General features: G+C 33.0%; 1 protein-coding gene across 1 annotated transcript in view; it reads left to right on the forward strand.

Annotated features, from left to right (window-relative positions):
- LOC127879631 (GRAM domain-containing protein 2B-like) overlaps positions 1 to 12,634 on the forward strand; it is a 48,209-nt gene extending 35,575 nt beyond the window's left edge. The window contains exons 7-14 of the mRNA XM_052426601.1: positions 418 to 498; positions 1,897 to 1,950; positions 2,400 to 2,745; positions 4,136 to 4,193; positions 4,566 to 4,607; positions 7,453 to 7,563; positions 8,101 to 8,206; positions 10,053 to 12,634. Of these exons, the coding sequence (XP_052282561.1) occupies positions 418 to 498; positions 1,897 to 1,950; positions 2,400 to 2,745; positions 4,136 to 4,193; positions 4,566 to 4,607; positions 7,453 to 7,563; positions 8,101 to 8,206; positions 10,053 to 10,130 (876 nt within the window). The 3' untranslated portion in view covers positions 10,131 to 12,634. The remainder of the gene's footprint in view (positions 1 to 417; positions 499 to 1,896; positions 1,951 to 2,399; positions 2,746 to 4,135; positions 4,194 to 4,565; positions 4,608 to 7,452; positions 7,564 to 8,100; positions 8,207 to 10,052) is intronic.
- The last annotated feature ends 53 nt before the right edge of the window (positions 12,635 to 12,687 follow it).

Genomic DNA, 12,687 nt, shown 5'->3' on the forward strand with positions numbered 1-12,687 from the left:
CCTTTTTTTTACATGACCTATCATGGGAACACTGTACGTGGGTAGATATGCAGTGGAACTATTGTATCTGTGTAGCATTTCTGTATCTGATAGCGTAGCGTCGCAGTAAACAATTGCTATATACTGCTCATATGTATAACCATATGAGTCGTGTTCTGAGAAAACTGGGCTTAATGCATGTGCTTAAAGTGTCATCCCAGGGACAACTCTTTCCTTCTAAATTGGATTTTTGCTAAGAAGAGACTTCATTTAAACGAAAAATGTCATAAAAGTGGAAAGTGTCGTCCCTGATTAGCCTGTGTGGACTGTCCACACAGGCTAATCTGGGACGACACTTTACGCAAAAAAACGCAACACATATTGTCCAATGTTACACTTTCTCTATGCTGCTGATAGGCACTGCATGCTTCTTTGCAGTATGCCTTTGGCTCATTTATTGCCAGAGACAGCGTATACAGATTCCTAGTCAGCTGCTGGAAGAAATCTCATGAAAACAAGGTAATAATCGAGCATGAAAGTTATTACACCTTTTAAGTGTCTCTTTGACATTAAGAGTACAAAAGATGTCTGGTTGTTACTTTTACATAAGTTATACATGTATTCTTTAAGAGAAATCCTACTTTCGGTTTTAAAAGCGGTACCGTTTGAAAACAAAAATTATTTGCTAACTGGGCTTTGGATTTAATTTTATCTATGCCAATTAGAATATATCTGGTGCTTACAAGGTAGAAATCCGTCTTTTTTTGCGCTTTTAAACTTAAAAAAAAGTCGCGTATGTCAAAATGGACGTATATGTATAGAAATCCTACTTTCGGTTCTAAAATTTAAAAAAATAAATAATAATTTGCTAACTAGGCTATAGATTTAATTTTATCTATGCCAATTAGAATATATCTGGTGGTTACAAGGTAGAAATCCGTTTTTTTTGCGCTTTAAAACAAAAAAATTCTCGCGTTTGTCAAAATGGACGTATACATATAGAAGTGATACTTTCCGTTTTAAAATAAAACAAGAGATGTGTATGTCAGAAACACAATGCCCCCCTATTGTGCTGCTTTGAAGCCATACATTTAACCTTTGACCTTGAAGGATGACCTTGACCTTTCACCGCTCAAAATGAGCAGCTACATGTACGTGAGATACACATGCATGCCAAATATCAAGTTGCTTTTTTCAATATTCAAAAAGTTATGACATAACTTTAACGAAGGTTAAAGTTTTAGGAAAGAAAAATACAATGATATTTGACCTTTGACCTTGAAGGATGACCTTGACCTTGACTTTTTACCATTAAAAATGTGCAGCTCCATGAGATACACATGCATGCCAAATATCAAGTTGCTATCTTCAAGATTAAAACGAAGGTTAAAGTTTTGGTGACAGAATGACGGAATGACAGACAGACAGACAGACAGACTTGACAAAAACAATATACCCCTGATCTATCGATCCAGGGGCATAAAAAATAATAAATTACTTGCAAACTAGGCTATAGATTTAATGACAATTTTGCACACTTTCAAATTGCATCTTTATGTATTGATAAAAATGTATTTCATTTCAAGGTGTGTGGCTTTAAACTATATGTTGATATAACCTGGGTTGGCTAAGTTATCAATGAAAAGCATTTTAATGCGTTATTATTTTTGTGATGTTGTTATATGATTATTTATCAATCAACACATGTTAACAAAACTTTTATTAGTCAGGAGTCTTGCTGAATATATTGCAAACAATATTATTGGAATCATTTGACTAAACTGTGGACACATACCTTTCACAGTTAAATTTAATATGTAACCCAATTTCAATTGTATTTAAACCATATACATTGAAAAAGTGTATGTACACACTTTAATAGCAATTTTTATGAACAGAACACTGATTTGTTTCCAGAGTAATGGGGATACCACAGATGGCGCCATAGGGACCAATACAGACACCAAGATGGTAGGTACTGGTTTCCAAATTGGAGTGGATAACAATGGTTTGTTTTTTTACTTCTGTTGGATTCTATCCTTTTTTCTTTCACTTGCAAAGCAGTCTGTATGTTTTATACAACTGTTTTTTTGTGACAATGTGTTATTAAACATTGAACATGACACTTATTCTTCATAGGAAATTGTAACATTTTATGGGGATATGTTTTATTGAATACAAATTAAAATGGAGCTTTAAACAAATACATAAACACAATCAACAGTTAAATGTTTTCACAACTTTCTGTGTGTGTGTGTGTGTTTTTTTAAATATATTTTTGTTTATATTAGAGTTGTACGAAAAACTTCTTATTTACTTCAAAGTTCAATTATTTTCATAACAAAAATACACTTGTCATGAATCAATGTGACGCAAATAATGTGGAACTAATGGTAAGTAATTGTTTGTTTTCCTTGTAGGTACACAATGACAGCACTTTGAAATGTACAGCAACTACCTCATATGTGCCAAAGAATTGTAGCAACCGCAATTCAAACTATTCCAACCAATCCCATTCCAAAACCGACTCCAGCGATCAATCGGATTACAGCATTCCCATGGACAGCTTTTCAAAAGACATAAGTGATTTGAATGACCCAGATATTGACGATATTGACCTCAGTTCAAAAACTGATTCTAGTCCTGTACATTTACCAGTCAAGTCAGAGTCGTACACTCAGTTCTACCAAGAGAGAAAAGTGACCATTTCAAGGAGGAAAGAAGCAGAAGGGAAAAATCTACAGTTCCCTTATTCTATCATTCATAGTAAGTAGAAGTTACAATAATATCCAGTGATATTTTTTACAAATTTTCTCATCTGAGTCCTGGGACTCGATAACTTGCAAATCTTTGAGTCCCCGTATTGAAAGAATGAGTCCAAATATTAAACAATATTATTTTTTGAGAAATTTCAATGCATTTTTAGGATTCACATAATTCGAAACTTTGCATCCCCAGAGGTTTTTGTGAGTCCAGGACGCAGGACTCGCAGGTAAAAAAATCACTGTAATATCTAAGTAAGGTGATGTATGAACCTGCTTAATATCATAGGTTTTTACTTCCCTACCAGTGTAACGGGAGAGGACTATACGTTCATCCTCTGTCTGTCTATGTTTTCATGCTTCTGTCTTAATGTGAAACCTATGATTACTCAAAAAGTACTGCTAGGCTTATGAAACTTGGTTTGTAGATATAGGGCCATATAGGAAGCACAGACATTACTGTATTTTGGTCAGAACAAATGTGTTTGCCATGGGTTGCAGATAATTTAAAACAAACATCTGGATCCTGAAATAATTAAAAAAAAACTCCAGCAAGTTTGATAAGAAATATGGTTTTGGATTGAGGGCCATTTTGGGAAAATGCACCCTATGCACATTTTTTCCTTGGACCAAAATTGTGGTTTGCTATGGTTATAGATATTATGGTTAGATATAATTGAAAATTAATGTCTGGATTCCGCTTAAACTCAAACATAACCTAGGTTAATAACAAAATTATCTGAACAGAGGGCCTTAAGAGAGATAATTATGCATTTTATTTCAGTTTTATCCATCTGTCTGTTATTCCATCAGTCATTCCTGTTTTTATCAAACAAAAATAGTGTTAACTATGGTAATAGAAATAAGTAAAAATTAAATTATTGAGATCCTATTCTGTATCCACCAATATTAACATGGTAGAACATTTTGAAACATGTTTTTGTGGAAAGCTTTTCTGTGTATACTATAATTTAACCCTTTCGTAACTCGCAGTCTGTTCAGGTTTTATGCTGTTTGCTGCTCATAAGTATCTAAGGGTTGGAAATGAAGCCTAAAAAATTTAAATCTAGTATGAAAGGTCTGTAATTAAATTGAACTTTCTTAGGGACTACACATGTGTCTTACGTATCTAAGTGGTAAAGGAATAGTTAACTCTTTCAGTGCTGGAACGGAATTTTGAAGGCCTTTTCAAACAGATTTTTAGATCCAGATGAGACGCCACAGAACATGGCGTCTCATCAGGATCTAAACTGTTTGCTATTCTGATAGTGTTTTTTGAAAAAAAGTGAAGAAAAATATTATTTTAGAAATTCAGCAGACACCAATTAAGCAGACGACAAATATCCCAGCATGCAAAGGGTTAACTACATATTCAATCGGTTCTCACATTGCAGGTATTGACAGAAAAAAGACAGCAGCTGCATTCCAGGAATCAGCTGTCAAATTACAAAAGTAAGTTAGAATCTTTGCTGATATTAGATCTTTATCGTGTTAATATTTAAGTGTTTTTTTTATTAACTGTCTGTAGCTCAAATAAACAACAGTTTTTACCTGATTAATGTCTTTCGCAATAAAATTTGTAATTTACTTAAAGGAACACATTCATTATAATTTGCAGTAAGGCTTTTGAAATATGTCTTCATGTACATCTAAAGAAGATTACTTTATTAAGTTTATTAAGGGCAGATTACAGAGTAATTTGTGTGTTATATTTAGCCACTTTTGTTGATTAAGCTTGATATGAGTTACAAGATGAAGTATATGGGGTTAGTCTAAATGCTTGTTTATTGGAATATCACTTGTATAACTTACGTCCACTTTCAGAATCCCACGTACCAGCTTACTGCTATCATTGTGTACAATATTGTAAGTATAGACAATCATTCTCATTTGAAAAGAGATTTGACAGGAAAGAATAAAAGAATGTTCTTAGGCTATTAAAGGATAATTTTTTAGCTCGGCTGTTTTCGGAGAAAAACCTAGGTATTGTCATAGTCAGCTCGTCGTCCGCGTCCACCATGCTAAAACCTTTACATTGGCTCTCTAAATTGCTTCCACCTGCAACTTTGAAACTTCATATGTACATGCACCTAGTACTACACGCCACACAGATTTTTGGGTCACTAGGTCAAAGGTCAAGGTCACTGTGACCTCTAAAAAATAAAAAATTCTGACAAGCTTTCATTTATTCAAAACTGCACCCTCAGCCAAGTGTTGGCACCTGTTATGCAGTGCTCTTGTTGTATTCCATGACAAATCAAAATAAAGTGAAATAAAATGTTCTTCAAATTTTTCACTTTATTCTCACAAATTAATTTTTATTGACACTATGCTTAAGAATGAATAGTATTTTGTACGTTAATTTTATAAAAATGCAGCTCAGAAAAATATATATACCCGGTAGTGAATATAACATGACTGCATTGTTCTGTTTTTTTTTTAAAAGGTGTCATTGTGTGAAGTTGTATTACACCATGTTAAGGTAACGCACCCCTAATGATTTCCCGCGATTTATTTTACGATCATTGCCGATTTTCAATGATCAGTTATTTCTGAGAGATGAATTTTTCAAACTTTGATTTTTTATATATGTTTACGTCATTCCTTTATAATACAGTATTTTCACAATTAAAATTGAATATATATACCAAATATCATCTGAAAAATACGATTTCGCGATTTCTTCAAAGATCGCAGAGCCTTTTTAATTGTTTATTTATTTATATCTGATTTAAGCTTTAACTAATGTGAAGTTGTCGTGGTCGAGTGGTTATGGCGATAGACTAGAAATCTTTTGGGATTTTTCGCCACAGGTTTGAATCCTGCCGGCATCGCATACTTTTTGCGGCGCATTTTATTTATTTTCTAACATAATTTGATTTAATATAGCATATAAGCTGTGTTTATTGTTAAATATGTTGCAATTTTTATGCATATTCTTTAATTTTTAAAATTAAAAAAACGATATGGCTAAATTGGGGGATTTACTGCTGAAAATACGTATCATGAATGTTGCATTTTTATTTTTATTTGAAAAAGTAAACGGTAAATCTCTCTATTTCTTGGCATTTTTGCTGTATATAGTGTATCTATAAAAACTAAGTTCCAAATATTACTTAAATGATACTATTTTGAATTTTATGACACTTTGTTTTTAACCAACCCAATTTTTACTGGGCTGAAATCACTTACATTTCATGGCGCTCTTCTATAGATAATAATTTGTAAAAAATAAATGTCTGTAAAAGAATACTTATTTCATCTTGTTTAAACTTTAAACACCTTAACTGCATCTGTACACACCAACTGCATGCCCATATTTGGAAATTTGAATGAATTATGGAACTTTTATATACCCCAGGGGTGAAAATAAACTGGACAAAAGCCGAGTGTGGGGGTGGTATTGAAAATATCGGTATATTTTTCTAAAGCATGGAAAGCCTACCTACAAATTTGCATGTAGTTCAGTGAAATGATGCTGATTAAGAAAATAATTAATTAGATTATATTTGGATATGTGCCCATTAAGGGTGCGCTACCTTAATCTGTAAAAAAATGCAACAAAGTACTTCAGGATTAAGAAGAACTAATGTAATATGCGGATTATTTTTAACTTTTGGATGAAATAAACAAATACAAATATCTTTTCCTATAAAAAAGTTTTTTTGAAATTGGTACATGTTATCATAATAACATCCTATATATTATGCAAGGTCAGTATTTCTATATTTTATTTTATGACATACACATTACACAAACAGTGAATAGGAGCCTAATTAAAGACTGGGTTTTAAGCCAATCCATTGTTGCCCAAAACATTACATAATCTTTGATAATTAACAAAAATAAAAGTAGACCATTTTCCCAGCTGTTTAATAGGGAAACATCTTTACACTGAGAAAATACCAGAATCCTCATCTGGAAATCAGTATTTGAAAAATTTCAATGTGTCATCATTGTAATACTATCTTAAAGTGATATTATGGGCATCTTACAGTTTATAGGTGTCTATCGCAACCGCTGTTTATTTTTGGTGTTTACACTTCATATACACCTATATTTGTTAATGCAGCATCAACATACTAAAACAAAATCTCGGAAAGAGAAAAATAATGCATTTGAATATCAAGCGTACTTTCGTTTTGACAACTGACGACAGAAATGATTCGATTTACGATGTGAATCTAAATTTAGGTTAAGTGCAGATTCATTCATATGACATAAATACACTATTTTGTTTTACGGATCATTTCGGCTTAGAGGACTGGGCGAGTCATGTAAAATATTGATTATAATATATATTTTTTATAAACAATGGGTAGAAAGATGAGTTGCAGATAATTAGTAAGTAACCACATTTGAACTAACTCTTTTGACCTGTTAACCCTTTCCCCCATAAGAAGCAAAGGGAAAATGGCAATGTGCAAACAGCATAAAACCAGAACAGCCTGCGAGTTACTCGCAGTCTGTTCAGGTTTTATGCTGTTTGCTGCTCATCAGTATCTAAGGTTTGAAAATGAAGCCTTAAAATCTTGAATCTAGTAAGAAAGGTCTTAAATTAAATGTAACTTTCTAAGGGACTACTCAAACACGTCAAAATATGTATCTAAGTGGTAAAGGGTTATTTTCAGCTTAATTCAACAGTGAAAAATGCCCATAACATCACTTTAAATTATGTAATAAATACCCTCATCCCCCCATTCAATTTCAGAGTGGTATTCCTGCTGCTATCGGCTGTGGCCTTGACCTACAAGATACTGGACCTTGAGGCTCAGCTGTCGAGTCGTAGGCCCTGGTCAGCATCAGACAATCTTCATACGCAGTAAGTGTTCCTCCTGGCCTGCCTACAAATGCAGCTGCTCATTTTGCAAAGTGTTATATTTCAAATCCCTGGTTGGAGGGTTAGAATCCTGGCTCACCCATATAAATTGTGTGGGGATTGGTTATGAAATAATTTATACTGTCAGACTCCCATAACAGGTGATTCAAGAATGTTATTTGTTCATTTTGGCATTTGCCTCAAGATTCCACACAAGATTATTCCGAATTTTGATATAAAAAAAAATGGTAGTAAAAATAATCTGCTCCCAGTTTTGTTGTCATAAAATTAATTAAAAAGTATTTTGACTTCTTTTCATTAAAGAAGAGCAGATGTCAGTTAATGGAATCATTATGTGCTCTTAAAAGTGGTAAACCTTATTGTCTGAAATAACATATTACCTGGTATTAGAAGTAAAAAAAAAATCACCGTAAAAATGGAACTTATTTTTATCTCGGAGGTCAGAAACTTCCAAACGTGTAGCGCATTATAAGCATACATTGAAAAGAACATACATGATTTTGGCATGTACACATTTAGATACAAATCGTACAAGGAGGTGTTGAACCTACAGTCCCACCTGCAGGACTCCACGGCGCAGCATGTTCAGAGAATACTGGCGGCAAATGTTCGAGTCTTGGATGAGGTATGCTGATGTCTGAACTGTTATATTGTATTTTCCACCTTAAGGTTTTTCAAGGACTTCATCTGGTTCTGTAAAAAAAGACTTGTCTTATGTTTAGGTAATGATTATTCTAAAGAAACTAAAATATTATTCAAATTTTGCAATCAGACATGATTAGTTCAATACCAGAATGTATTTATTCATTTAAAAAGATTTAGATATCAAAATGGTAATCATGTCTAAAACTTAAAAAAAAGAAGCAGCTATTGCGTTCCTTATGCCAGTTTCTTTAAGATTAAGTATCAGATAAGTTAAAGATTGACCCGTCATTAAGGCTGATGAACATTAATTTTGCTCTTGATAAAGCAGGTGGTTAGAATTCTTTTATTTACTAGAAGTATATAATTGTTGCAGCGCATCTCATCAATTCAAACAATGTAAAGACAGCCCTTTATAAGGATTAGGTTTAAAGCCTAATGCCTTTCAATCTTAAAAAAAGATATTACAGTAAAACTGGGATAACTCGAGAAAGCACGGGACTAACCTCGATGCTCGAGTAATGGCAGGTTTAGAGTAATCCATGGTATTATTTGTTTTCACTGTTGGTTGGTGATGCTTAACTTCTGACCACAAACGCTCCCTTTATTTACATGTTAGATGGTGCTTGGAAAATAAATTTGTAAAAATCGCTTAAGGTGACATTATACCAAACAAAACAATAAGAATGTTTGTTGCCCCCTACCGGTTTCATCGGAGGGGACTTATGGTTTGCGCTCTGTGTGTCTGTCAGTCTGTGAGTCTGTCACACTTTTCTGGATCCTGCGATAACTTTAAAAGTTTTTTATAGTTTTTCATGAAACTTGAAGCATGGAAAGATGGCAATATGGACATTATGCACGTCATTTCATTTTGTTCCTACGTCAAAAATTCTGGTTGCTATGGCAATAAATAGACTAGAAATACTGCTGAAAATGGTGGTTTTCTGGATCCTGCGATTACTTAAAAAGTTCTTCATATGTTTTCATGAAACTTGAAACATGGATAGATGGCAATATGGAGATTATGCACGTCATTTCATTTTGTTCCTACGTCAAAAATTCTGGTTGCTATGGCAACAAATAAAAAAAATCTGACAATGCTGGAATTTCTGACAGTGGTGGAGCCGGTAGCAGACATATATCGCTTGGCAATAGACTTGTTCATTCATTTAATTTCATCAACAAACATACATTACACATATAAAATTAAAAATATTCAAACACTTTTCCACGCACATGTGGCATATTTGAAATAGCACACAAGGTACGTACGTAGATTGCTCAGGAGTTTGACAATTTGTAAGACTATTTCTTTCTGTGTTGCTATGATGCAGCCAGATGACAAGAAGGAATTCAGTTAAGAGATTCTGATGTATTATTTCGTACGCTCTCTTTTATACCATGCATTTTATCATTATTATCTATTGCTGGTTACTATTTTCTAAATATTAAAACTGTGTAGCTTTTATCTGCATCTCTGCAGTATTTCTCAAACTGCGTCTAGCTTCACACCTAATCAAGCGTTTTTTGTCTGCTTGATTGCGCTGCTTTCACAACTCGAATTTTTTTTTGCACCGACCAGCCTAGAAATTGCCAGTTAATTAGGTCTGAAATGCCTTTCAGAGACCAGCACACATACTATAGTTATCGAAAAATCGCATGTTTGAGTTATTGCGGGTATTTTTATATAGAAATTAAAGGAAAATGTTAGGGACTTCCTTTAATGCTCAAGGAATTGCCAGTTTTCATGAAATCGCCAGCTCGAGTTATTGCAATTCTACTGTATAACATTATATTGGTGTATGCATAGATCTTTTATAAACTTACAGATCAACTCCAACTTGGACCGACTTAAAAAGTCATGTCTGCCAGGGGACTCCCAGAACCCCTGCTTTGTTGATGATTAAACCGGCTGTCATATCAACAATGCTGTGTTGTATCTCTGCTGCTAACATGGAAACTTCCACCAATCTGCATTTTTACATCCATCTTTCAAAATATTTAACCAAGTTTTACCTTTTGATTTTTAGCAAATTTTACAGTTTGCTTTTTACACCAGTTTTACCATTTAGTGATTAGTATAGAATAAGCTTACAGTTTATCACATGATATTTAAATACAGTAATCAGATTTCAGTTGTTTGCATATGGTTTTCGTATTTAATTTGTGAAGTTTATTGAAAGATAATTTTCTGAACAGTTTGTACGTGACATAAGATTGTTTAGTCTGTGTTTGAATGGTTGTTTTATCTTCGCCTGTGCATTAAAACCAAGATGTTGTTGGGTTATCTCCGTATTAGAACAGTTAGAAAAGTGTAATTTGTTAGGACTCCAGTATAAAGCTGTAAATGAAGCATATCAGGTGAAAGAAAATATATATCGGAAAGTTTATTAAGGTATTTGAGTTTTTATTTTTATTGACGAAAACTACTTATTCTGTAGTAGGAAGTACATAAGTATGTTTAGTATATTGTGTGCTATTTAGATGACACTTTATCTTGTTCAACTATTTTTTATGTAAATCTGAACTCTTGTTTTCACTTTTTTGAAGACTGTCCAGAATGTTTATATCTAACGTTTGAAGCATCATTATTTATTTACACAGGCTTTTATCTTTTACTATTGTATAACTCTGGCACCAGCACTTGACTATCAATATTACTTTTGCACCCAATAGAGACATGTTCTTTTATCCAGTGTTGACCATACTTTCACTGTTGTTGATGATATTGCTTTCTCAAAAAATAGTTATTGCTCCTTAATCACAAAAAAGCTTTATGCTTCATCAACTCTTGACAACATGGACCGTTATTGTGTGGGTATAAAATCTCAGACAAAACGTTAGTCCTGCATTTGAATTAACCCATTTATGCCTAGTGGACTCTAACATCCTTCTAAATTGGATAAAGTTATTCCCAAATATCTAGGGATGTCTAGTGTATTTATTTCTATGTTTAGAATATTTCTTACAAAAATTCCTTTAAGCAAACAGCGCAGACCCTGATGAGATGCTGCATGATGCGGCGTCTCATCTGGGTCTACGCTGTTTGCCAAGTCCTTTTTTCTAGTCCTGCATTTGATTTAATAACAAAATAATGATTGTTTACAGTTTCTTTACACACTATAAAGGTTGATGTGTCTGGGGTTAATTGAATAAAAATAAAGGCATTTCTAATTTAAAAAAAACAGGTAACTAGTATAATAAGATTATGTTCAATTGTATTGTATTTCTTTTGAAAATGCATTGAACTATATATCATGATGTACTGTGGCTTAAAACTTGTGAAACAAGTGTATGAACGAAACAAATAAAAATATATATTATAAAATTGGAGTTAATACTGCCTGTAAGAGTAAATGAATGTTTTTATGGCTATTCACGCCAATTACCTGAAGGTAGCCAATATATCATTTAACAATCATACTTAAAAAAACCAATATCATTTTTGGGTGTTTTATTTGTACAATGTAACAATCAGAATCCTACTTTATTACATTGTGTACATTTGTAAGTATTGTGTAGTTAGTGCATGTTTGGGTGCAATGGATATGTATTGTCTGTTACTTTGAAAAATGTGTACAATTGTTTTACTGAAAAAGATTTTATATGAATGTACATAGATTAGGCAGTTTTTTTGTCAGGTGTTGCTTTTTACTTTAAAGATAACCGGTAATGTTTTAAGTAAAATGATCTTTTGACTCTGTAATTTATGACACAAGCTTACATAATGATTATGCAATCATATATTTTTAGTATACCTATGTAATTTTTATATGATGACAATCTGAAGTTCAAAGTCAATTCATGTCTATTAAGTTATGTTTATTTGACAGATTTTAGTGATTTTTAATGTCAATATCTTTCTGGTCAATGTTAAGTTTTTGCTCAATTAAATAATGGTATGATATAACAGTGTGAAATGTGCTTGTTTTTATCCTTACAATTTTTAGCTCATCTATTTTTTGAAAAAAATTATGAGCTATTGTCATCACCTTGGCGTCTGCGTCGGCGTCCGGTTAAGTTTTGCGTTTAGGTCCACTTTTCGCAGAAAGTATCAATGCTATTGCATTCAAACTTGGTACACTTACTTACTATCATGAGGGGACTGGGCAGGCAAAGTTAGATAACTCTGGCCTGCATTTTGACTGAATTATGTGCCCTTTTTATACTTAGAAAATTGAAAATTTTGGTTAAGTTTTGCGTTTAGGTCCACTTTTTTCAGAAAGTATCAATGCTATTTCATTCAAACTTCGTACACTTACTTACTATCATGAGGGGACTGGGCAGGCAAAGTAAGATAACTTTGGCGTGCATTTTGACAGAATTATGTGCCCTTTTTATACTTAGAATTTTTTTTTTTTTTTTTTTTTAAGATCATCTCACAAATGACCACCACACCCTCACACTATACACCCCCCCCCACCTCACCCCCCCCAAAAAAAAAAATTCTAAGTATAAAAAGGG

The sequence above is a fragment of the Dreissena polymorpha genome, chromosome 4 (assembly GCF_020536995.1).
Source record: "Dreissena polymorpha isolate Duluth1 chromosome 4, UMN_Dpol_1.0, whole genome shotgun sequence".
Lineage (NCBI taxonomy): Eukaryota > Metazoa > Mollusca > Bivalvia > Myida > Dreissenidae > Dreissena > Dreissena polymorpha.